Source organism: Nyctibius grandis, chromosome 16 (genome assembly GCF_013368605.1).
Source record: "Nyctibius grandis isolate bNycGra1 chromosome 16, bNycGra1.pri, whole genome shotgun sequence".
Taxonomy (NCBI): Eukaryota; Metazoa; Chordata; class Aves; order Nyctibiiformes; family Nyctibiidae; genus Nyctibius; species Nyctibius grandis.
In genome coordinates, this window is record NC_090673.1 from 11,051,772 (window position 1) to 11,077,283 (window position 25,512).

At 47.8% G+C, this 25,512-nt stretch overlaps 2 protein-coding genes across 7 annotated transcripts; one reads left to right on the plus strand and one right to left on the minus strand.

Moving 5' to 3' along the window:
- Positions 1–1,391: 1,391 nt before the first annotated feature.
- On the minus strand, positions 1,392–4,904 carry SWI5 (SWI5 homologous recombination repair protein). The gene is made up of 6 exons (XM_068414235.1): positions 4,753–4,904; positions 3,725–3,946; positions 3,547–3,595; positions 2,902–3,023; positions 2,528–2,622; positions 1,392–2,089 (listed from the first exon to the last, which is right to left on the minus strand). The coding sequence occupies exons 1-6, from the start codon at positions 4,902–4,904 to the stop codon at positions 2,025–2,027; spliced, it is 705 nt and encodes a 234-aa protein (XP_068270336.1). The 3' UTR covers positions 1,392–2,024.
- On the plus strand, positions 4,831–24,818 carry GOLGA2 (golgin A2). 6 transcript variants are annotated; one of them, XM_068414073.1, is made up of 28 exons: positions 4,831–4,950; positions 6,225–6,344; positions 6,729–6,809; positions 10,207–10,341; positions 10,963–11,006; positions 11,147–11,210; positions 11,675–11,734; positions 12,210–12,290; positions 14,051–14,089; positions 14,606–14,668; positions 14,915–15,008; positions 15,652–15,758; positions 16,311–16,369; positions 16,628–16,769; positions 17,851–17,940; positions 18,122–18,229; positions 18,329–18,416; positions 18,932–19,278; positions 20,083–20,196; positions 20,486–20,710; positions 20,988–21,087; positions 21,176–21,264; positions 21,874–22,027; positions 22,164–22,231; positions 22,842–22,944; positions 23,183–23,289; positions 23,496–23,664; positions 23,770–24,818. In XM_068414073.1, the coding sequence occupies exons 1-28, from the start codon at positions 4,903–4,905 to the stop codon at positions 24,018–24,020; spliced, it is 3,150 nt and encodes a 1,049-aa protein (XP_068270174.1). In that variant the 5' UTR covers positions 4,831–4,902; the 3' UTR covers positions 24,021–24,818. The 6 variants fall into 6 exon arrangements, with proteins under 6 accessions (XP_068270174.1, XP_068270170.1, XP_068270172.1 ...); XM_068414069.1 differs by having other exon boundaries at positions 4,841–4,950; positions 18,935–19,278; XM_068414071.1 differs by lacking the exon at positions 12,210–12,290 and having other exon boundaries at positions 4,841–4,950.
- The last annotated feature ends 694 nt before the right edge of the window (positions 24,819–25,512 follow it).

A 25,512-nucleotide genomic window follows, 5' to 3' on the forward strand; every position in this document is an offset into this window, starting at 1 on the left:
CCCGAAGCATCCCAGGAGTCATTAACTTAGACCCTGGAATCTTACAGTTGTTCTGGGTTTCCCTGCTCGGCATGGAGCAGCCAGAACAGCGGGACATAGCTGCCACCATGTGGCAGAGCCACAGGGACGTCCCAAGGGCAGTTTGCTCTTACCTCAGCTGGCTGGTCCTGTGTGCGTTCATCCTCCCTGGACAAGGGACTGGGGTCAGGGCACCTTCCAGGGACAACTGCCTTGTGCTAACTGACGTGCAAACCCCTCCCTGCAGAAGCGTGAGTTCTGGAGCCGAGCAGAACGCTTATGCAGCTACAGCTGCAAGCTTTAGTACTAGTGCTCCTACGAGGAGGGGAAGAAAACATGGACTTCTCAGCCCTTAAATAACCTTCAGTAACTTTGGTAGTGGAATGTAAAACCATTTCCAGTTGCCTGTGCCATTGCCAGACTTAACAACTCCAGGCTAAACCAGCTCTTCCCCACAGAAAATGCCAGCCAAAACAGCAACGTGGGTTCTGAGGACAAAGGCAGCATTTCCCAGTTTTAGCTGCCTTCTGACTTTTTTCCTCCCCTTAAAGCTACTCCAAAACACGGGAGCTTTCTGGACTTGGCAAGAGGGGGTTTGTGGTGGGGAGGATCTACCTGTAACCGTACCCATGAGTCCATTTTTGTATGGCCGCAGGAAATACCCTCCAGAGCAGCACAGCTGCACATTAGCAGAGACTTGCTTGAAGGAATCACATAACACACAGGCTTTGTCTGTCCCCCTGCTTTCCACCCCTCCCCACAGCTTTTGTTGCAAAGCAAGATACTTATTACTGATAATTCTGTGCCAGGTCCAGAACCAAGAGCACAGAAACAATTTATCTGTTCTCAGCAACAGCCTGGTGCCCATTTTGTGTTTTCCAAGCACTATGAAGGCAGATTCATTTCATTCAAATTTAGAAATAATGAGCAGACTGCAGCATGGACCTGCCTGGAGACCAGGGGGGAAACTTACTGGCAAGAAGGTCTTAGAAGTAGAAATGGGCAGAAGATCAAGCTTGAGTGAAAAAGAGACAATGGATCTGCAGTCAGCAGAGCACTTCATCACTTAGAACTGCCCAAAGCAGCCAAATTTAGTCTGTGCAGTCACCCTCAGTCCTAACACCTGACATTGAAACACTCGTGCTCTCAACATAATTTTGTGCTTAGGACGCCGTTCACTGTCACAGTGACTCTGCATTTAGAAGAGAGTAAAGGTAACTCTGCACCTACCCATTACTGGGTAGTGCTGCCACACTGTCTCCATTAAGAGTCTGCAGAAAACATTTGAATAATAGATATTATAGCTGTCTCGGAATATAGTTTAAGAATTTGTCCCCAGGTTCATGCAATGTTTTACATGCTCTTAAAGGGAATTGCTGAGAAATGTGATAGCTGCTTTATTCAGGCTGGACAGTTCAACACAACTTCACATTTTGCCATTTACTACAGAAATGATACAAAACCTCTAGTTACCAGAGCAGTTAAGTACAAAAATGCAGAACACCCAGACTTAGCCAGATTTGATCATAAAACAAAACCCCCAAACCCCCACAACTTCAGCCTTCTTCCCTCCCTACTTCTGAGCATTTTTTCTTTTCTTTCAAAGCAGCTATTACACTGCACATTTGTATGCCCTCACTTTGGATCCATTCAGTACCCAAATAGCCCCTGGATGCTGTAGAGAAGCAAAGGCTCCATGGGAAGAGTCTTAACATCAACCTGAATTACAACCTTTCCAATAAAAAAATAAAAATACTGTTGTCAGGTAGTAGACGAAATTATCCAAAGTCCTACATCCCTTTCCCACAAGCAGGAAACAGTTGATAAACTCAACAGCTTTCATGTTCCAAAGCTCCTTAGAAATAAGGCTGTTAACCCACACTGTTGCAATCCTACATACAGGCCTCCGGGGCCACCTTACATCAGTTCTAAGCTGATATAACACCAGGAGATAATGGCCCAGTAACAGCCATTGCTGCAGGACGTGGCAGTCTTCAGGTTCAACACTAGTCGCTAAGCTCCAGATCGTATTCAGGGTAGAGCTGCTTCGTAGTAACCCCGCGGATAACAGCTAGAAAAGGAAGAAATACCATTGCTTTCATTAAAAGATCAGTCAGAAAAGTTGTATTTTCCTCCCAGTAGCCCCTGACTACCCCATAGAACCTCCCATAGGTAAGAAACCAATCTAAGGTTTTGCAGCTGTGCTCTTCATTGCCTCAACACTTTTTTTAAGCATATGAAGAACAAAACTGACAAAAATTAATAAGATTTATAAAATTTTGGTAATCCGTAACACAAACTAAAATACTGGTAATGACAATTATTTCACATGTTCAGTTCTAAAAACATGCCAACGACAGAAGCATTTGTGCTTGCACAAGCGATTGGGCAATATAAGCCTAGAATTGCATCTTTAAAACAAGCTTTGCCTTCGTGGTGCAGTAGCTTCTCTCTCTCTGTCTATATAAAAACACTGACTTAAGAAGTTAATGGCTTTCCCCTTCCTTACCCAGCTTGCCTAGCAGCATCTGTCCAGCATCTTTAATATCGTTATACTCATGGAGCAGAGAGATGTGCTTCTCCAACTCCTCCAGGCTGTAACCTCTGTAACAATAAAACCAGAAAGGGCAAAAATGACACAGCAGAATTGCTGCTGCTGCACAGCGAGTGCTGCCGCTACCGACCAAACACAGAAAGAATTCCCTCTTGTCTTTAACAGGTCCTACAACTCAAACCAACGCTGTAATCCACATTACACAGCACCATGATAGAAACGGCATCATAAGAGGTCAGCTTTTAGCTCTAATTCCTGGACCATATTTTGTTTTAAAAACAAAAATAATTGAGGCATCACATTGAACACTCAGCTCGCCAAGGACATACTCAGACAATAATTGTGCAATTTCCTGGTCTAGAGCAAGGTCCTTCTGTTTCAGCTCTTCGATTTCATACCGCAGGGCTTCTTCCTTGGCGTCATTTGGTTGGCAGGACTTTGGAGATGGGATCTGTAGAGCAGAGAACACAATTAACACTCCCTAACTCAGCCCTGGATAAGATGCTGCAGTGCTGGAGGGCACCGATCAGAAAATACGCTATGTGCCACTGGATAAAAAAGAAAAGGAAAAAATATCTCCTGGGCAGGGAGGGGGGAAGCTCAGGTAAAATATTTATCAGTTTATGTAACGTCAGCCTGCTCCATATCATATTCTACAGCATTTTGCAGATTTACAGCATAAAGTGAGAATAAAAAATAAAAATCACGATTTGGGTTTGAAGAGAAGCTCCCAGGAGGGCGGAATGCGAAGCTGCGAGGCCGGCAGTTCCACAGGCAAACGAGCAACTTCACCCTCCAGGAAAAACACTCCCTGCTGTGCCGGGCCGAGCCACCGCAAACGTGAGAGCGGCTGCCGCGGAGCACCGGCCCCTCCGCCGCCGCAGCAGGCCCCGGCCGGGCGAGGGCAGAGGCCGCTCCCGGGGGGGAGCCACCGAGCAGGGCCCACCTCCCCCCCAGCCCGGGCGGGGACTCACCGGTGACTTGAAGCCGGCCGCGACGCTCCGCCGGCCGCCACCGGGGGTCCTGGCAAAGCAGAGGGGCGCCGCGTCACAGGCCGGACACCCCCGCGGCGGGGCCGGGCCGCCTCAGCGGGGTACACGGCCAGCGGCGCAGCGAGGGCGGGGAGGGAGGCAGCGGGGAACCGGCTCCTACCTCCTCGGCAGAGCCCACGGCGGGGGGAGCGGGCGGCGCGGTGTGCTGCGGCCCGCGCTCGGCGGGACCCCCTCGGCCAGGGCTGCCGCCTCCCGCCGCACCGGCGCCGCGGTGCACGCCGGGAGCTGTGGTCGCCCGCCGCCGCGGTGCACGCCGGGAGGTGTCGTGCCGCCGCCGCGGTGCACGCCGGGGCGGGTGGTTTTCCCCCGGGCAGGGCCCGGCCTTGGTTTCCGCGCCCGAGAACAAAGTCCCCCGTGTGCAGCTGCAGGTGACATTTAGGAGGGGCAGGACATAATTACCCCGATTCCCGCAGCCGAGGCGGTGACGCCCAGCGCCTTCCAAAAAATGCCTCAGAACCACGTCAGCCCTGGGGCTGCAGCCGGGCCGGGATCCCAGGCAGAGCTCCGGGGCCCGCGGGGTCGCTCACACAATTATTATTTTTGTAGGGGAAAAGCCGCCACCGCCCGAGCCTCCGGCTGCCCCACACGCCCTGCCTGGCTGGAGGGAGCGCTGGCTGACGGGTGTGTGGCCGTACCCTTCGAAGGCCCCGGCCCCGCTAGCGAAACCTTCCCACGCAAACCCAGTGCAGCTCCTTGGACCAGCACGGAAGGAGCCTCCTTCCCACAGCTCTCCTGGCCCGGCTGGTGAAGGTAAACGTGTCCCTGTGCAGTGCCAGGTGCTGGCAGCAGCCGTATCCGATTCCCCGGGCTGACCGCACCAGCCAAACTCTGCTGTTGCCACCCTTGGAAGGTCAAAGGGACTTGGCAATGGGATCACACACCAGCAACACCCACCGGCCTGTGCTAAGCGTGACTTCAAAGGCAGAGCTCAGACATCAAAGCGACGCACACAAAATAGAAAGCTATGTAGGCCGTGCCCTGGAAAGGAGGAGGGAAGCCTGCCCACCTCCCCAGGCTGGCTTCTGGGCGGTGTTTACTCTGGGCAATTGAGTCAATAGAGGAGAGCGGGGCAGCGCAGGGTGTCACACGGGAGGAGCGGGGCAGCGCAGTGCCACCCGCGGACGCCACCGAAGCAGCGCGGCGCAGCGCGGAAGGGGTGCGGGGCCGGGCGAGGGGCCGGGCCGTCCCGGCGGCAGCGCAGGCCGGGCCGGGGCGGAGCCTGGCGGCCGCCTCCGCCGCTCCCCGCCGCGGCTGACGTGGCCCGGGCGCGGGGCGGACATGGCGGACGGCAGCAGGCAGAGCAGGCTGGCGGCGGCCAAGAAGAAGGTGAGGGGCCGCCGGGGGATGGGCCGGGCCGGGCCGGGCCGGGCCGGGCAGGGGGCGGCCGGGCCCCGCGCGGATCGGAGCTGCCGGGCCGGGCCGGGCCGCGCCGAGCTGGGCCTCCCCCGAGGGGCGCGGGCCAGGCCCGCCCGCCGCCGCGCCGCTCGCTCCGGGCCGGGATGCCGGGGGGGCCGCCGGGAGACCCGGGTGTCCGGCGCTGCTGCCGGGCCTTCCCGGCTGGCGGCCGCCCCCGGCCCGGGGGAGGCGGCCGGGCCCGGGCTGCTGCGGTGCTGTGCTCTCCGCCTGCTTTGCTTTGGGGGTTTTCCCTTTCCCCCGCCCACCCCCTTTTTTTATTTTTCCTTTTTTTTTTCCTTATTTTTTTCCCCGGGGCGTCTCGGCCCGTCCGTCCCGGCGGGACGCGCCTCTGTGTCAAAGTCATGGGAATGGGAAAGTGTCCTGGAGCAGCTCAGGCTCCATTTTGAATTGCTCCGAATAATGGGATCCTTCTTCTCTGTTTTTTTTCCCCACCTTGACTCCGAAGCGCGGCCGCAGCCGTGCCCAGCCCGCCGGTGTCTGGGCCAGCGGGGGGCTGTGGAAGCGGGTGTTTACATACTGCCTGGGAGTCCCTTGGTTTGGGGCGTAGGTGTTGAGTAACATACACAAAAATGCCGGAGCACCTGGCAAGACTCAAGTTACAGTTTATCAGATCAGCTTTTTCTGGGCGAAATGGATTTAAAAATCAGCTGTAGATTGCTTCTCCCTTAGTTCACAGTTATTACAGTATCTGTATTCACGTGTTATCTGTCTGTGGGGATTTTCATTTTCCTTCTTAAAATCTTTCACAGAGTGGAAGATGTTACTATCAGGCACTGCTTTTTCACTTTGCATTCAAGATCAATTGCCCTTTATTAATTTTTCCTTATTGCTCTTGGTTATAAACCTAAAAAAACCTCTAAAATACTACTTCTGATTTCCTTTCGGTTGCCGTATGGAGTGTCAAACTGTTTCCCAAGAACATCATTAGCTGTATACAAAAGTTGAACGTTCACAACTCTGAGCCTCTTGTCATAAACCCATCATACTAGTTCTTACTTTAGGCTTCTCTGGACTTGTTTTGATTTTAATTTTTTTTCCCCAGAGGGACAGACTCATTGAAGAGCGTTTCTGTTGTACTTACACTTGATCTGTCTTTTTACCCAGTGGAGTCTGGAGGGTTTTTTGACATTGTACTCATAGAAGGCATATTCTGTTTGGACTTCAGATTATTCTTTTTTTCACAGCTGAAGGAATATCAGAAGAATAACCCTGGAGCAACTGCAGGAACCAAGAAAAAGCGCAAAACTATAGAAGGCAGTAGACCTGAGAGTCCCACCCACGATGACCAGCAGCCTCCAGAGAACGTGAGTGTCTCATTCTTTCTTCCAAACCACTTGCCACCTCCTTATTCTTTGGTTTTCTGAACAACGTTACGAGAGCTGGGAAAGGGTTATGCGGTGTAAGACATGAGCAGCGTGGATGCCTGGATGGCCAGCGTACGAAGCATGCTACGATAGATAGCAACTACCTCTGCTGGGAGGGGCACGCTAGAGCCAGGGCCTGTGCCGAAGCGTGTCTGGTCATACCGTGCTGTCGTGCAGCCCTGGGTGTGTCCAGAGCTGCTGTTTTGAGGTGTGTGCTCCTAACGAGCTGGAGGATGCCAGTTTCTTTGGCTACCTTTGATTGACGTTTTCTCTCTGTCCTTTTCTGAGCCGTTTCTCTTTCCCCTTTTCTTTCGCCTCCTTTAGATTCAGAACATTCTGAAGGTGCTGGTGTCAGACCTTAACCGCTCCAATGGGGTAGCCATACCCTCATTGGACAAGAGGAAGGTGAGGCAGTGCTCGTGTCCCTCGCAGTGACTCGCTCTCCCTACTGCATGCTTCGGGTTCTGTTTACACTGACCTCGATTTTTTGGATGGAGCCTTGTCCTGACTCATCCACTGTCAGCTGCTTGAGTTTTGTTGCTGTTTTTATTAACGTGAAGCTATTTGTTAACATGTGTTTCCATTGCTCGTCCGTGCTTGTTTCCTTGTGGTTTGTGTCAAATTTAACATGTGAAATAGTGAACCTTGTCAAAAACTCTTCCTTGAGATGGTCGAGCTTTGAGGAAAACCAAATTGAGGCAATAAACTAACAACTGCTGAGGAAAACTGCACTAGGAAGAGGTGGTGTTCTCCCAGCCTGTATTTCTCCTGTTCTGCCTGTCATTGCTGTATTTCCTAGAGCCGTGGTTCTGAAGGGCATGTTTCTGCCCATCTCCAGGCAAGCAGCTGCCCTGAGTAAGCTGGCTAGTTATTCCAGCCAACCTGTTTAATGACAGGCGATGAAACTTGCACCAATGATGGACAGTCTGGCAAGTACCACGGGTTTAAATATCTTTAGGCAGGAAGTCAGATACTTCGAGACAAGCATTTACAGGCTTTAGCGTCTTCACGTTCCCAAGCTTCTGGAGAGGACAGGGCAGGAAGTATGCCAGTAAGCAACAGAAATGTGTTCAGGAGCAAACGTAAACAAACAGCCTTTTTAAAAAAAATTGTCAGTCACTTTACTTAAATAAGGCTCAAATTGTGATAGAAACTCAGGGAAGTCAAATTTTGTAGCCCAAAATTTTCTTCCAGTTTTGCTGTACCAAAGCTCTGCTGTTCATTTTCACTGGCATCGTTTTGGTAGCTTATTCCCCTACCATTGTTTCGCTCGAGTTATCATAAAGTGACTCATTATTGTATTTACTGCATAACCGTGTGTCTCCAGCAGTAAATACAACTATAGTAATCACCGGGGGTACCAGACAGATGCAGTGAAACCTGGAGGATGGAATGGAGTTCACTCCGAATTGCCTTTGTATCCCTTTCCTCCTTCTTTTTTGTGTGATAATACAGCAGCTGTTCTGTCCACACAGCAGAAAGTTCCTCCACTTGGACCTTGTACGTGCAGGTTGTGTATCAGTAGAACCTGAGTGACATGAAGGCTGTGAAGCCTTACTGCCAGCCTCGTGGGTGCGGGATGTGCCTGTCTAGCATCAGAAAGCATGTTTTGATTGAGGTTTCACTCTTGTCATGGGGACTCTTTTCATGTAGTCCTCACAAGCTCAGCGTCAGTTGGATCTCAGAGAAAGAGACTTGATTCCCAGTGGAGGGGGAGATGAAGACAGGCGGTCCGTTGCTGTTATTGAGATCCCATTTGGTCTTGCAGTGAAGACCTGCCTGTGTCTACAGTTTTAGTCCTGTTCTGAAAATGGAGAATTTATTACTTCTATTCATTCTTGTTTTCTCTTTTTTTTTTCTCTTGCTTCCTTAGCATGGAGAGGTACATTGGCTGTTAGGAATTTGTAGATTATTGTGTCTGGGGTTTTAGGAATAATTTGAAAACTAATCTTTAGTTGCAATATCTAATGAAAGAAAGATTTCTTTCCAGTTGCTGTCTTGTAAAAATCCTGAGTCAGGAATATGCTGTTCAGAAACTCGACGCTAATAGGGCAGAAAAGCTGATCATTAGCATCTGAGCCACGGCTGCCATTGGTGCCTTAATGTGAAGCAGACCCCTCCCATCTCACCCACTTCAGCTTTCTTGGCTGTGAAACACAGAAAACCCAACAAATAGGAGCCTTTGAGTGAAAGCAAATTGATCCTACTATAAGCTAAGCTGAGCAGAATTCCTAACTTTTTATTCGACCTTACTAGAACCTCACAATGCATAATTTCCAGATAAGTGCTTTGCTCCTAACTCTTTCTGTTTCCAACAAATTCAGCTGTTCACATAGTTTTTTGGTTTTGTTTTAATTTTTTCAAAACTGCTTACAGTGGAGGAGGAAGGAAGGAGATCTTGTGGTTAAGGCACGTTACTGGTTTCTGCATCTTTTTTGAGTTAAGCAGAAAGAATGTCCTGATCAGAATAATTTAAGGAAATATTTTTGAGATGTACTGGGGATGATATTCCTCCTCTCATCTGATGTTCTATATTGATGAGTGTCTGAACCAATAAAGGTGAACTAACCCGTAGCTGGAGGAAGTAAGGGAATTCCTCACCTTCCTATAAGCACCTAACAGACATTGCTCCTTGAGAGCACAAGTGTCTGTCCTGCTAAAAAGAAATGGAGAAAATTCTACCCGTTTCCCTCTGCAGTCTTCCAGCTTATTGCTTTCATTAAATCTGTCTTCACTGTTTCTGTATTCTTGCTGCTTGATTCATGAGTGAAGTGCTGAGCAGGTAAACAGGGAATGCCAAGAGAGCGATTTCTTGTTTCCTGTGGAGTGCCAAGAAGGACGTGACTGAAGTGAGAGGGAACTTTTTCAGGTGGAATTGCAGAGAGCTGCAATATATTGGTGGGGTTAAATGTTGAAAGATTATCTCGTTTGCTTCGTACTGTTGTTACATTATGACTTACTGGAGCTGGATGATGAAATAAAGCAAATTGCCATAAAACACTAGACCGCTGCTCTGGGCCTTTATGGCTCTCTGATGCTCTACAAGATAGATGGAATTGTCCAGTTCACTGTGGCTTGGTAGAGGTGTCATCAGATGCTATTCATCCTCCCAGGAAGGCTGGATGAGCACTTGCATTGCTGGCCAGAAATAGTTTTTTGGCCCTTCTCTTTTCTATTTAGATTCTCCTATAGTCATGGGAGAATCCGTGTGGCCACAGGCACCTGCTCCCAGCCACGCTGAGTTTGGCCTGTTCATAAATGTCCTGTTTCTAAACTTGTGGTTCGTGGCATGCCACAAATTTCACCGAGTTTTAGACAGACGTTGGAGTTTGCCTAACCCAGTTTTCAAGTAGTCACTAACCTGTTCTTTTCCATCTTAATTTGCATACAGTGATCCGTGTTTTCCCCACACACATCTTGAAGGTGGTGCTTTTCAAAGCAGAGTGACCTCCATCTGGCTTTGCCCTCAGTTGCTTTTTTGGTGAATCCTTTGCAGTAAATCTTGAGTGTGAACTTAGAGTTGGGTGACATTATTGCCCCATGTTGGAGAAGCGAGTTTGATTATGGGACAGCAGTTCTTCAGACTGGCTCTGAGAGGGCCCAGGTCTGGGACAGTGTTTGTTGGTGGGTTGATGCAGTCACCTCTTTGCTCTGGGGAGAACACAGATTCCCTTCCCTGTGTTTCTAAGTGATTGTTTACACCTGTCTAGTTTTCACAGGCAGATCACAAGGTGATGTGTTCCTGTGTGGTTTCCTTCATTTTGCATGGAGGCTGTAATCCCTGTGCTGTGTTTTGTGACAGGCATACTTTGACAGTGATGTTGCCACTCGTAACGCTGAACAGCTTGCTACCGATGTCCCTGTGCTATCTAACAGCAACAGTCTGCCTAGTTGTGGTTCTGTTCTGCCTGCTCCTGGGAGCATGCAGCTGACACAGGTTTGTGAATCATCATGAATATTGCCATTGAACCATTGAATATTGGTTAGTGTTACCATATTTTTTTCTGAGAAGGACAATCTTCATAAATGACATGACTAGGTCAGATTTTCTCCTGTTAAAAAGACTACATTCTCCACCCTCCATCTAGTCATCAGCTGTCTGTGAGAGCAGAGAGAGTGCTAGCGTGCACATGGCCCTGCCCCTCCCAAAGCTGCTAGTTTCCTTCCCCTTCTCTCCTATTTCGTTAGCAGAAAGTGCACTTAATAAGACAGAAGATCTCCAGTCAGATCAATCTGCATTTGCTTTCACTACTGAAAAGATTCAGTTGAAGTTTTTCCCAGCAAAGTGAAGTGTTGATTGTACTGATAAATAGTAACAGCAAACATAAAGCCTGTTACACTTAAGTTTCTCCACTCCAAGAGACCTGGGCTCACACAACTCAGAAGTTATGTGTAAGCCAGGACTGAGTTGGTGGCTTTAAGTTCATCTTTCTTTGTGAAGCAGTAATTACAGGTGCTGTGGAACCTAAGCCCACATGTAATCAAGCCTTAGTGACACATTCACAAATGTGACTCCCATCTTTTACAGGCTTGTAAATTTTTGTGTTTCAATCCACAGATTCATGAAACTGAGGATCATAAAAATGCTTTGGATGAGAACAGGTGAGTGTCTGTGTTTATCAGCTTTGCAACATGATCCCAAAGCATCCAACAAATTAAGGTTTTATTCTTCCCCAGTGCTGTGCTGATTAGGACAGTTTTCTGGCAGAAATTTTCATTGCAAGGTCTTTCTTTGTTCCCAGGTCTTTCTCATCAACAGAAAGTCTCCGCCAGTTGTCCGAACAACTCAATGGCCTGGTTTCTCAGGTACGGCCTCGTTTTCATCCACTTGTCCTATTAATTCTCTTGATGTTTGATGTAGAGATTTAAGCAAGTCAGCTCAAGAAAACACCCTTCTATCTCGAGGTGTCTGCAGTCACCCTACTAAACAATAAGATATTTAAGTGCTGAGAAGCAAAAACTTCTCGTTTAGGAATGTTTCAGCAGTAGGAAGAAACGCAGAGTGGGATGAATGAGCAGCATGTATTCATGGGAAGATGTATTCTTGGCTTAGGGGAAAAGAATCTGAAGTCAGTCTGCATAATTCACATCAGCTTGTTACAGGGGGAGTCTGCATCTATCCTTAGCCAGAAAAGTGTGTTTTCTGTGCCTGTCTGTGGTACTTCGAAGTGAAAGGTGCTGTAAGAAGTAGTATTATGAGAGTCGGTTCTTAATAGTGATTTGTTGCCTTGGGGAATAAAACTGACTTGACTTGACTGGTTTATTTCTAGTCTACGTCGTATGTGAATGGGGAAAGTGCTGTTTCTTCCACAAATATTAAGGAAATGGAAGTAAGTTGTTCTTGTCTATCTTCTTTTTTTCCTTGTTTCTTATTTGCTACTGTTGATCACTTATTGGGACTCTTTGCTTACAGCAGCATTAATGAGACCTAACTGAATGCACAGTTCACATACGTGGCTGTCTAGTGTCATCTTGTGCTGTAATCAGGTAGTTGTGGTCAACGGTAGGAGGCAGGTATCAGAGGTGTTTCCAGTTTGGGGACTGGGGACAGTCTGGCTTCCACCCAAGTGCAGTTCTTATTTCTGATTCACTTTTATGTCAAAATGAAGCCACAGCAGAAATGGATAAAATATGTTGATGTCCCAGCTGCTTTTCTGAAACCGTAGATTTTGTTTTGTTTGGGGAATCTGATTATATCAAACTGTGATAATGTTTTATTTTTCTGTTCTTTTTAATTATTGCTTTTTTCCTCCCCTCCTCCTCTTCTGCTCCTTCCTTTTTCTCCTGTCTGCATGTGCCCATCAGACACGTTACCAGGAGCTGGCAGTAGCCCTGGATTCCAGCAATCTAACTAACAAACAGCTCGTTACAAAGATAGAGGAATTGGTAAGAAACAATCCAACCAACCGGTCTGACATTGTCTTTGCTGCTCCTCCGTGCTCTCTGGGTGTCTGCAAGGTTACATGTTCTCTCATAGTGCCACAAGGAAGGCTGCTTACACAGCACTTTGTAAGGAACAAAATGGGCTGTATGGAAAACGTGTTAAGAGGAGGATCAAAGTCTAAGGCCATTTGTGAATGTATTGGCTCAGCTGAGGAACAAGAAACAGAGTTTTGTTGTTTCCATTGAAGCTGATCTCATCATGCTTTCCCTGGATGATAAGCATCCTGATAAAAACAGCCATTCCTGGTCTGAATCCTTGGAATACAAAATCCTGGTGCTGGCAGCAGTGCGAAAACCTGTTTCTGCAGGTGGTGATGCTGTTCTAAATACATCAGCAGAGTGGGAGCAATAGGTCTAAGACAGAGCCCGGGGCTGGTTTCTCATCATATCCTCAGCTTCTCTTGGCACGATGAATGAACTGCTTTGTCCTGTGCCCTGCATGGATTCCCACTGCTGCTTTTCAGCCTTCAGCTTTAACACTGCAAGAAATGCAGCTAAGTGGACTTTCAGTCTGAAAAGAGCCTTTCTGTGTGAAATACTTTTCCCCATTTTGTTCCTCTCTAAAATGACACTCTTCCCAAATTTCAGCATTTCCCAGTGTACCCCATAACCTTTCTTGTTGTTTTATTTTTGGGTTTGGGTTAGTTTTTGCTCCATTCTGTTTCTTTTTGTCTTTTAGCTGGGCTGCACAGGTACCTGGTATAATGCATTGCCCGTCCACGACTCTCCTTGTTTGTCTACTTTTCTGTTTGCCTGGAACTATGCAGGGCCTTTGCTGCATTTGTGGTCTTGCCTCTGCTTTTCCTTGTTACGTTGTGCACTGGCATTGCTCAAAACCTCTAACTCATCACCCTTCTGTCTGTAGTCAAGAAACAGCTTGGCCAATGTTCATTCTTTGGGAAGGTGAAAAAGTACTAATTACTTAGTGACTTATGAGGCATCTGTGAGAAAACTGCCAGGGGATAGTGACAGCAAATGGCAAATACAGCAGCACAGTTTGTGTGGCAGCTGCGTAGACAGCTGCCACTTCTGTCTCCTTCACCCCATATCGAAAAATGCACTGTGTCGGGTCAACAAATTTCCAAATACTTAGAATCAGGGAATCAGAGAATATCTCAAGTTGGAAGGGACACTTCACCCCTAAGACTGAAATTGGCTCGGACAGAGTGATCCCTTTTCTTTGCATTTGGCTTCATCTCTCTCTCACTCCACCTTTCGCAGAAGCCTGCCAACATAAGTGCGGCTCTGCATGACTTAAAGGCCAGTTGTTAAGCGAGATGAGGATCTAAGGTCTCAGGTCAAGGAAAAGACTATGGGTTTTGTTTGGGTAGGGTGGGGTTTTTGTGTGTTTTTTTTTTAAGAAGCATTTTTGGTGATTATCCTAACACAGCGGGGTTACTACCATTGATTTCATAGATGTGGGATGCACGTTTAACTGAAGTTGGTGGATGCTCGGTTATAAACATACAGGGGTTTCAGTAATGTACTGAGCAATGAAAAACATACCTGGCATATAAGATATATTAGCCCCAAATCTATTATTTTTAGTAGCTAAGACGAACTTCCTAGTCTTCTACAGAAAGGATAATGGAAATTCTGTTTGCATTAACTAGGCATGTATCCTACTTCATTAAAGTGAAAATGTTTTTCAGCAGTATGAGAGTATTTTCTCTTAATACTGGCCCATCAATTTTCTTCCATAGAAGCAGCAAAACCAAGAAGCAGTGAATCAGCTGGAGAAGGTAAAGTGTGTCCTATTTTTGGATAGATACAGAAATAGGTACCTGTGTCTCTGAGGAGCAGAATGCATCGTGGACTGTGGCACAGGCATATGTGATCTTGTCTTATGTTAGATTCAGTTTCATTTGTAGCATAAGGTTGAATATTTGGACATACTGAGTTAGGCCTGGCAGGTAGAGTTCTTATTTTGACAAAAGCTAGTATTTAAATGCTCAAGTACTGGAGGAGTGCAGTGGAGGCAGGAGATTACAGTGTAAGTCCTTGCCAGGAGCTTGCATTCCAAGCACTGCCACGTTTATGCTAGCGGTGATTGCGCTATGCTGTCACTGCCATTCTAGGATGGATAAATAATGAAGTAGTTCCAAAATTGGAAGACTGAAGTATGTCTTTAAAATACTGGTACAATTGAGATGCTGGAATTACTACCAGTGAATTGCTGCTTTTTTTAGTTTGACATAAACCAACAAGGGTTAACTATTTACGTTTTTGTGCTGAATAGGCATAATTTGTTTATACAGGAAAAGAAGGAGTTTGAACAGAAATTTTCTAAAGAGCAAGCAGCACTGAGGGAACAGCTACAGGTAAGGCAGAGCCTCCATTACAGTGTCATCACCTGGTTTCTGCTGTTTGCTGGCTTACTGACCACTCATAGTCTTTATCCTGGAAGCCATGAGCCCGTTCCTTCAGGAAAACGGGGAGTCAGTCAGCCAGACTGTACTTAACTGCAAGAGCTCTTTACCTTTACTGAATTATCTTTTTGTGGCAACAGTGGTGTTGCAGTTACGAGCAAAGAAGTTTTGCACTGAGCTGATTTTCCTTTCCCAAAGGTTCATATCCAGACTATTGGAATTCTGGTTTCTGAGAAGTCAGAGTTGCAGACAGCCCTTGGACACACTCAGCAAGCTGCACGGCAGAAAGCAGGTAATTGACTGTGAGCTCAAGCTGTTGGTTAAACTGTGGATTTCAAATCACAGGCACGACAGTTGCTGGCAGCCAGCTCACAACACTCACTGACTCCTTAATGAGCAATACTTGGCACCGTCACTGCTTCTGTCATCATAGCTGCCCCCAAATTGAAGCGTGTTGAGGTTCTTTTGTGCATCACTGAAGCCTTGTCAGCCCTGTCTGGGCCTGGTGACTACCCCAGACTGTTCCTTTCTGACTTTCTTCTCTTTCTTTTAAAACTTTGTTCCCTTTTCTCTGCCCTCCCTCCCACACAGCTGTCATGTTAATGGAGGTTTTACCCAAGCCTTTCATTCTGAACTAAGTTTGAGCAATTTATTCTATTAGGAGAAAAACCACACCCAAACAACATATTGTCTGTTGTTCTGCAAAGGAAGTTTCATCATCTCCCTCTAAAAGTGAGGAAGGTAGTTACAGAGAGCTTTAGTGCCCAGAGTTGCTAGTGATTCACCTGTAGAGCCAGGAGTGGAACCAGGTCTACTGATCTACAAAGCTTTGTGCTGCTTTAAGAGCTTGTTGACAAAGTAGAAAGTGCTGCTCAGCCAGTTCCAAAAAGCTCTTTGTGGTCTAGCCTCAACTGACTCTGCTCTGACTTGTTCAGGAGAAGCTGAAAACCTTGCTGCTCGTTTACATTCATCTCGCCAGAGGGTATCAGAGCTAGAACGTACTTTGTCTTCCATCTCTACGCAGCAAAAACAGTCAGAGAAGGTAAGAGTCGCCTTTGTTTATGCTTAACCAGCATCTCTGCCTTTGGCTATTTGCTTGTCACTACACTACTGCAAAGTCTGTAGTCCTTGCTTAGAGAAGAGGCAGAAATTAACCTTGTTAATTGTTAATTAACTTTGTGAAGCCCTGTATTCTCCATGATCAAGGCAAACTTCATTCATGTTTCTGTGACCACTGATCATATGGTCCAGTTGCTGTCTTCAGATCTGGCACCTTCATTAGTCTTGCCAGCTCCACACTACAGAAGCCTCCCTGAGACCTTCTCCCGGGAGGGTCTCCATCAGACACTTTAGTAGCAATATTAATCCAGAAGTTTGCATAAATAACCTCATGTTGAGTTAGGAGCGTCACATTTGAAAAGATTGAGCAGACTTATTCAGGAGGTTCTAAGCAAACCTGTTCTGAAGACTTTGCCAAAGTTAGGACCTTTTCCACTCAGCTGATCTGCTACAGGTGAAAAATGAAGTATTTTTTTAACATCTTATTTGTTTGGCTAAAGTCTGTAGATGAATCAATAATTTCCTTTTTCTCCAGCATAATAAAGAGTTAGTGAAGGAGCGAGACAACCTGAAACTGGAACTGTACAAACGAAGGTAAGTCCATTCTGCTTGTTACTGCAGAGTAACAGTACTCTTCTCAGTAGAGCACAAAACATAACAAGGGGCACAGACCACAGGTGGTGACTTGGGAGGCTGGACATTCAATTTAAAAAAAAAAAAAAGTCACTAGATGGGATGTTTCTGTCATTCTAGCTGCTTTGAAGAACTGGATTGTAAATTTCTGACATGGACACCAGCAGACCCGTAGTACATATAGTGATGCCACTTTAATTTTGTGTGTGTTTGTTTCAGCAAAAGTAGTGAGGAAATAAAGCAGCAGAATTCGGAGCTGTCAGAGAAAGTTCACTCTCTGGTTTCCCAGAACTCAGCTATGAAGTTGGACATGGAGGATTTGCATAAGAAACTGGAAATGGCTGAACTGATGATTCAACAGGTAACCATAATACTTCTGGGATGTGAGGGTCGATCACACTGATCATGGTAAGGCTTTGCTTCTGACAGTGGGGGCAAGACTTGACTCTTGTTGTTAAAGGAAGGCACAAAATCTCATCACGACATCCTCTTAGTAAAAGGCTTTCAGTGAGGCCTCAGAAGAACCGAAAGTTGTATTCTAAGGAGTTGGAGCAGTGGACTGCAAGACATTGTGACACTGGTCTGCTAAAAGAATGTTACACAATATGAGAGGGTGACTGAACATACCGAGTGTGAAAATACGGTGACTTTTCCTGCTTGTATCTTTTCAGTCTTTTGGTTACTGAGTTGTTGTGCAGTCTCATGGAGAAACCAGTTGAGTAGGGCTGATGTTTGTACCCACCCCAGCAGAAGGAGCTGAATTGGATAATGACAACTTGAAGGTCAGCTGGGGAAAGTTAAGAGAAGCAGCCAGTTAGAAATGGAATGTGTGAAGCTCCAGCTGTTAGCAGTTCAGGGAGCAGGCTGGGTGGTGAGGTGAGCCTGTGAGGGAAGAAACTGCTCTTTTTTTTTCTTTTTTTTTTTCTTTTTTTTTTTTTTTTGTTTTGTTTTGTTTTGTTTTTGAAATAAAGCCAACTGCTACTGTTCTGGGAACAGTACTGTGTGTCAACTGAACCAGCCTGGCTACTTAGTCCACTGACATGTTCCAGACATTGGTTTTAAATTCGTGACATGTTTGACAACTTTTAAGGTCAGAAGCTTTTATACCATCTTATCTGGCTGTATAATACAGACTCTGGAAATGCACAAAGTTTCTGAACTAAATTGTTTGACTACAGCCTATTTTCTTAATTTGAAAAAAAAGTAAATATAAAATTGGTAGGGAGGAGCTGCCCTGTTCAGCCTGTTTTACAGGGCTAAAATCTAAGCTTTTTGATTTTAATCCTGAATTTTTTTTAATTGAACTCCACTGTGAGTTGGAGCACTTCAAAGAACTGTAGAAGGTTACAACATGGATCATGTGGCAGGTTGCTATCAGGGAAAAGGCCACGCAGAAATTGAGTATTAACATTTTGCCATAACTTTTTGATTTATGTTGGCAGTTCTCAAGTCAGGCAGGGAGTCTGGATGCAAACCAGCAGTTGCAGATGGCACTGGAGGAGAAGGCGAGCCTGGAAACCCAGGTTACTCAGGTAAGAGGTTGTATGAAATATGATCCAAATCTTGATGTCTGTAAAGAAACTTGTGTGGCAGAAGAACGCAGCCTGAGCTTTGCATTTACACGGGTTTCTTCAAACTTTATCCCTTAAGCAGTCACTGCCAAATTTATTTAGCCAATATGATTTTCTTTGTGTTGTATTTTGTTTTGAGCAGCTCTCAGAGTCACTTCACCAGCTCCAGGCAGAAAGAGATCAGTATGTAGAGAAACTGAAGGAGGAGCGGAGCGTTTGGCAGCAGCGGGTACAGCAGCTCTCTGAGCAGGTAACATCAGGGGCAGCATCACAGCTGCTTTTGACAAACACGGGCAGGAGTAAATGCACCATGAACATTGTTTTAACTTTCACTTGTGTGGCCTTGCAGGTCCACACGATGGCAGAGGAGAAGGAGAAGCACATGGCCCAAATTCGGGAGCTGGAAGCCAATGTTACAGAGCTGTTGAGCACATCAGGTAGGGCTTCCAGAGTGGGACTTCACGTTGCAGAGTACCAGCTGGTTAACTCTGTCCCTGCTGGGCAGGAGCTTCTGCACACGAGGTGTGAGTAGGTCTGATGCTCTGAAGCTGTGAAGCAGCTGAGCGCCTGGTGACCCTAAGAAACCTTTCATCCTAGCAAACAGCAAGTGAACTACTTCCAACTAATTGACCAGCAGACTGTTTATGTCTTTAGTATCTGCCTGACTGTACTGTCAGCCTCACTGGCCCAGGAGTTTGGGAAAGCAGGATGCTCTTGCTAGGGCTGCGAGGGAGTTGGCAGCACGTGGCAGGATGCTCTGCTTGGGTTGGGGGCAGTTTTGCACCTTTGTTCTTCTCAATGTCCTGCAGTGAGGATTGGATACTGCAGCTGATGGTACCTTCTGGGTCACAGAGCCCTGTAGGTTGGGGTGTGCTTTGTGTATGTAATAGCGATGTGCACTACACAGCGATCTAGCCCTTTGACTGAGCTGCTTTTGATTCCATTTCCTCAGCAGTGAAGCCCATGGATGTTGAGCCTTCCTCCCCAGCTGGGCCCACAGCAGCTGAGCTGAGTCTGCAGGAAGAGATCCAGCGGCTGCAGCAAGAGAAGGAGGAACTGCATGGGCAGTACCAGGCCCAGGTCCGGGACAACGAGCAGCTGAGCCACCTCAACCGGGAGCAAGAGGAGCGGCTGCTGGAGCTGGAGAAGGCTGTGCAGCGCTACAACGAGGAGTCTGTGGACAGACAGCAGATCCTGGAGGACATGCAGAGTGACAAGGCCACGATCAGTAGGGCACTGAGCCAAAATCGGGAGCTGAAGGAGCAGCTGGCTGAGCTGCAGAATGGGTTTGTCAAACTGGTATGTCTCTTTCGTGTATCTTTTCCCACTGCTTCCCTCACTGGTGCAATCCTTTTGTAGCACAGATGTAAAAAACTGGCAGAAGCATTATCCGTCTCTCGTCCTCTGAGGCTATGGATGCTCTGTGTTCTGTGATGCATATGGCCATGCCAGGGGGTTCCCTGTGATTCCTCACTCCCTCAGGTGCTCTGCCAGATGAACCAATATCTTTGTCAAGAGCAGTTTCCTTTTCCCTCTCATCCCCTGGCAGTCAGGCTGTTTCTTTCCCTGATTATTCCCCTGCCCTTTTACCCTTGAAGATACCTGTTTTCTGCTCCCTGTATTTGCCCACGAGGAAGAAGTTCTCAGCAGTCTCTCTCCTGCTGCTGTCGTTCGTCCTGGAGCTGAATCCTTTTGCTTGCTTCTTCCAATGTAACAGCTTCCCCTTTGGGGCGCTGGCAAACCGACGCGTGGTCTGGCTGCTGGTGGTTCTTTAGTCCTTTCTAACTCCTCCTTTTTGAATGTCTGTGGCTCTGTTTGGGATATTCATACCACCCATCTGCTTCGGAGCTGACAGGCTGCGTGATGTGCCAGGCCTCTCCTTGGCACTGTCCCAGCACTGATTCCCCTGGCTCTTTCTTTGGTCTTCTCCCATCTTCTGAACCTTTCTGTAACTTACTGCCCTGAACAGTCAATTTATGGCCCTTAGTTACACCCCAGAATAACCCAAGGGATGGCACCCTGTTGTATTGGGAATGAACACGTTTTTTTGAGAATATACATTTATGTTGGTTGGGGCAGTTTCCTTATACATTTGTCTTGCAGACAAATGAAAACATGGAGGTTACAAGCGCCCTGCAGTCAGAGCAACACGTAAAGAAGGAGCTGGCCAAGAAGCTTGGGCAGCTGCAGGAGAACCTGGGGGAGCTCAAAGAGACGGTAAGCAAGAGGCAGGGGGATGGCAGGGCAGGTACGCAGCGGTGTATGCAAACCGCTGGCAACTTCCCAAACGGTGATGGAAGGATGGAAATTGGTGTTGTAATGGTCAAGCTGGGAGCCTTCTCCCACCGTCTGCTGTCTGATGTGGGGGACCAGCATGTGGGGACAGATGGTGGCTGCCTGCCTAGTTGGTGGCTTTGGGGCAATGTTGACAGCTTAGATCATGTCACACGGATCAGCTTTGCTGGCAGAAATGGTTTGATGTGATGGTTCGATCTTGTTACGTTAGCTGGAACTGAAGACGCAGGAGGCTCGGGGTCTGCAGGAGCAGCGGGACCAGTACTACACCCACTTACAGCAGTACACCGTGGCGTACCAGCAGCTGGCTGCCGAGAAGGAAGAACTGCACAAACAGTACTTGCTTCAGACACAGCTGATGGATCGGCTACAGCACGAGGAGGTTCAGGGGAAGGTGACAGTGGAAATGCACCTGAAGGAGCTGCAGCAGACCAAGGTAACAATAAAAAGGGGCAAGTGAAAAGATGGGAGGAAAAGTGCTTAACTACATTAAGTATTAATTAAGCGAAAGGTTGGACCAGATGATCTTTTGCAGTCCCTTCCCACCTGGGCTGTTCTATGATCCTGCAGTTACATCCTGTGCAATACAGTGAACGGTACCTGTCTGGAGCAAAGCGCTGCTTTTGTGTGTGTGGTGCTACTGCCTGAGGTGCAGTGACTGTTTGCAGTCTGGCTTGTGCGGGTTTCAGTGGTCTTCTGCTTCTCTCTTGCAGGAAAGTCTGGAAGCTGTAGCTAAGGAAAACAAAGAGCTGCAGGCCCAGATCAGTCAGTTAGCAGCAGACCTGGATGGCAGGATTTTGCACCGACTAGAGGGTGAGTAGCTGCAGCTGGTCTCCTGGGAGGAGGTAGAGCTGGGCTCTCTGGGGTATTTACCTCCTTGTTCACCTTCCTCCTCTTACAGGAGATGGAGTTGAAAGTGAAGCAATGACCGAAGAAATCCCCAAATCTTCGTTTGTGATCCCAGAGAAGTTTGAAAACCATGAAGAAATGGTGAGTCTTAATGGGTAGAAAAGCCTTTGGTTTTAGTTCTAAACAAATGTCTGGAAAGGGAGGCAGGTTAAATGGCAGAGAGGTTCCACTGGGTGCACGGAGTAGGCTGTGGATCAGCTGTGATCCCTCCCAGCTGAGGCCCAGTAATGAGGGAAGTGCCACAGTTCTTTGTGCACAGCAGCAAACAAGACTTCTGCAGCATCCTTGCAAGATAGGCTGCAAGTCTGGCAATGGCTTTAATCAAGAAGACAACTCAGCTGGCAGAGTAGCTCTACAATTATTATGATGTTCTCTTCAGTTGGGAAAGCAATTTAGAAATGGTGTCGAATATCTACTAGATTTTTCTGTAAGTACAGTCATAATTGGAAAATGCTGCCATCAGACAGGTATCATGGGAGCCAGTAGTTAACCTGCGTATCTGTACTGCTTGGGAATGAGGAGAGATGCAGTAGTTGCTGCCTGGTTTCGTTCCAGGGCAGGCACTTAGTGCTTTCGTTTCGTACCCATAAATAAAATGGGGTACGCTGTTTCTGTTTGTCCTGAGATGCACCATTGATCATGCTCCACGCAGGAGAAGCACTAATGGGCACACTCTGCAATTCTTCTTAGGTCGCTTTCTTGACATCTGCCATGTCCCAAGTGGAGAAGGAGCGAGAAGACATGAGGCAGCAGCTGGCTGCTCAGAAGCAGCAGTGCAGGGGCCTCCTGCAGCAAATAGCAGCTCTGAGGCAGGAGCAGCAACATAACATCGTGCTGGGTGGAGGTAAAAAAATCCTGTGCAGTGTGGGGAGAGTGAATAGGGGGGTGTCGGCCAGCTGCACTGGCCTTGACACAGAGCTACAGGCTCTGAGAGTGCATCATGTCCAGGAGGCACTGTAAATGCCACATGTCCCTTCCAGGTTCCACTATGGATACTGTTCCAGTGGAGGTTCACGAGGCTTTGAAAACTGCCATGGAGAAACTACAGGTAAGTGAAGGATCTCGTCGTCTTCCAGCCCCACTACCCTGCTCAGCTGGGCTGTGATCCAGCGTCACACTCCCTTACAGCACATCCAAACTGTAGGGGAATAAGTAGCAGATGTTCCGTAATAATAAGCTACTTACTAAAAAGCTGCTTGCTGCTTGTCTCAGCAGAGGAACGCTTGCAGCAGTGACTCCTCTCCCACCCCCCCTCCCCAAAGACTGTGAGTATAAGGGCCTAATACTGTGGTCTTTTTCTGAAGAAATAGCTGAATAAGAGACTGAGTATCTTCTCCCTGCTGGATGAAGGAGGGGGGCTGCAGTCTTGGACCCAAGTGTGACCAGCGTTGTACTGTCCCAGCAACGAGAAGGCTAAAAGGCACTTTATTTCATCAGCCCTTCTGCTTCCCAAAATGCAGAGATGCTTTTTTTTTTTACACCTTTTCTAGCTCCTTCTCTCTCCTATTCCTTTTTAGCATCAAATTGGAGACAAGGTGTAAAGGCAGCAAGATTTGTTCCCTAGGCTCAGACTAATGTGAATGGAGGGTGTTGTCTTTAACCCAAGTACACTTGGTACGTGAGCAGTTCAGGTGATTGATACCAATTTTTGTGTTCAGTCCCGTTTCACAGACCTGATGCATGAGAAAGCTGATCTGAAGGAACGGCTAGAAGAGTTAGAACATCGCTGCATCCAGCTCTCCGGGGAAACAGACACCATTGGTATGTTTATGCAACACCAGCACCAGATAAAGCTTGCTCAAAGCATTATTTGGGGAACAGAAGGTCCCCAACAGCTTTTAGAGCTGGAGCCCTCCAGTTCAGGTCTCCTGCTGCTGCCTAACTAGGCCAGAAATCCAAGGTTGGATTTGCTGGATCCTCGTGCCACATAGCTCTGTGCTCACCCTAAGGCTTGTACCCCAGTTGTACCAACACTCCTTATGCTTCTCTTGCGTTCCAGGGGAGTATATTGCATTGTACCAGAGTCAAAGGGCTATCCTCAAACAGCGGCACCAGGAGAAGGAGGAGTATATCAGCAGATTGGCTCAGGATAAGGAAGAGATGAAGGCAAGGAGTCTTTTCTGTACTACTACTCCGAGCAGGGCAGGCCTGGGCAGCGCTTGCACAGTCCACCCCCTCACGTGGTGTTCTCCAGCTCGCTTTACCCTGGGAGGGGCTAATTCTGTGACAGAGGCAGGATTGCAAACTGCAGCGCAGTGTTTGTGGCTGCAGGGATGTGCACGGCTCACGGGCTTTTCTTTACTTTGGTGCAGATAAAACTACTGGAACTGCAGGATTTAGTGATGCGGCTGGTCAGGGAAAGAAATGAATGGTACAGCAAGTATGTAGCAGCTGCTCAAAACCCAGAGCTGTTGGCAAGCCAGCATGAAAGCGTGCTGCCAGCGGAGAGGCGCATTGAACTGAACGCTACGGACGGGGAAGGTAAGCTGCAGCCAGGACAGGGGCTGTAAAGGGGAATAACCCGAGGTCTCTGTTGCGCATGGATGGGAGGGGGTTACCTGCCTGCCTTGTCTGTGTTCCTTCCAGGGTTACGAGAAGTGAATTTGTCAGATGAAGCAGAACAAGAAGCTGCGGTTCTTCATCAAGCCAGTTTCTCCCCTATTGACAGTAAAGCTGCTCAGCCAAGCCAGGAGGACCCTACGGCAAAGCAAATAATGCAGCTTCTCAGAGAAATCCAGAACCCCCAGGAGAGGCTGGGCTCCCTGCTGGAGAACCCCTGCATTCCCTTCTTCTACCGAGCTGATGAGAACGATGAGGTCAAAATCATGGTCATTTAAGTGGCGCTAAATCTTATTTACAGCGATTTTCTATGAGCCTGAAAGGACTTAACTGACTTGTATGTGCCCATACCTCTGCTCAGTGCCCTTGGTCAGAACAGGTGCCTGCTTTAAAGCCATCAGGCAGGAGGGATTGCATCAGTCAGAATTTGCGCATCAGACCTCTCCTTCCCTTTCTCTTTCTTCTGTTACTCAGTGCTTGGAGTACAGGCGGGCTCCAACTAATCCCGGGAGGCAGCTGGTGCTGGCCCTTCCCCTGGGGAAGGGGGTTCCTTGACTTTGGGCAATATGACTTACTCCCTTGTCCAGGCTCTGCCGCCAGCCTCGCAGCAGTGACTGAGCAGCGGTTCTGATCCATCACTCATGACTGTCATCGGCCTCATTCCTTCCAGGCCTCCCAAAGTAACTAACTTATTCTGCTAACGACCTCTTTGGACTCTGAACAGGTCGGTTTTGTTTCTTACTCTGTATCTTAAACTTCCCCCTTGCTTCTGCAGCCTGCCTCTTGCAACTGTGTCTGCAGCCAGCCTTGAACAACGGGCGAGCCAGGCTCGGGGCTGGCGGGGCAGCACTACAGCCCCCCGGACGCTCAGTGCCAGGGAAGGGACCGGGGGTGGCCTTTTGAGTCTTTTTGGTTACTTGACAAAGCTTTATGTGATTCTTGGGAGTGGGGTGGAAATGTAACTGCACTTTGAAGGATGATGTGTTTCACTTGTATGTGTCTGAAGGTTTTATTTATTTTAAACAATGGGAGAAATAAGTAAAAGGAAACCACTTAATAAAATGCTTTGTTTTGAATTTCTGGACTCCAGGGCTTCTAGTTCTCCATCCCTTAACTTTCCTCTTCTCCCATTTTGGTAAGGAGGGCATGAGATGGGTGGAATCCGAGATCCTGTGGCCCCCTCTTTTAGTTCCTGGGACACACATCAGCAATAGAGGGATCACCTGGCACTGCCTCAAAGCTGCAGCCCTAATTCTAAGGAGAAAACGAAACATGGTGGGAAGAGAGTGTCCTCTGAAGGACTTGGGTGTCCCTTGGGTGTGCAAGCGGTGAAGTGAACTGCACATGGATATCCTGCAACTAAACTCACCTTCCAGGCAAGAGCAGCCTGTGCTCAGGATGGTTTTAGCACTGGAGTTTTAAGGAAGACTGCAGGGGAGCGTGGCTGGCCCAACTCTAGGAACACCTGCCCTGGCATTGATGCCCTTTTCCCTCAGCTTTCAGGCATGTTTTCCTGTAGGCAGACTCCCAGCAAGCCCGAGGCCTTTCTCTTGGCTAGCATTAAACATCCAGACCCTACGTTCAGGTTCATTTTTCACCCTGTTCCCTTTAGGAACTCCTTTACTTGGAGCAAACTAAGAGCAGACAGAGGAGTGGGAACTACTGTTCAGCTGACACACGATGGCTTCAAACTGGAGCACCTGAACCACCTCTGCATCTCTGATTGAGGAAAAATAGTGCCAAAAGCACCAAACAAGAGGAAACAGCCGT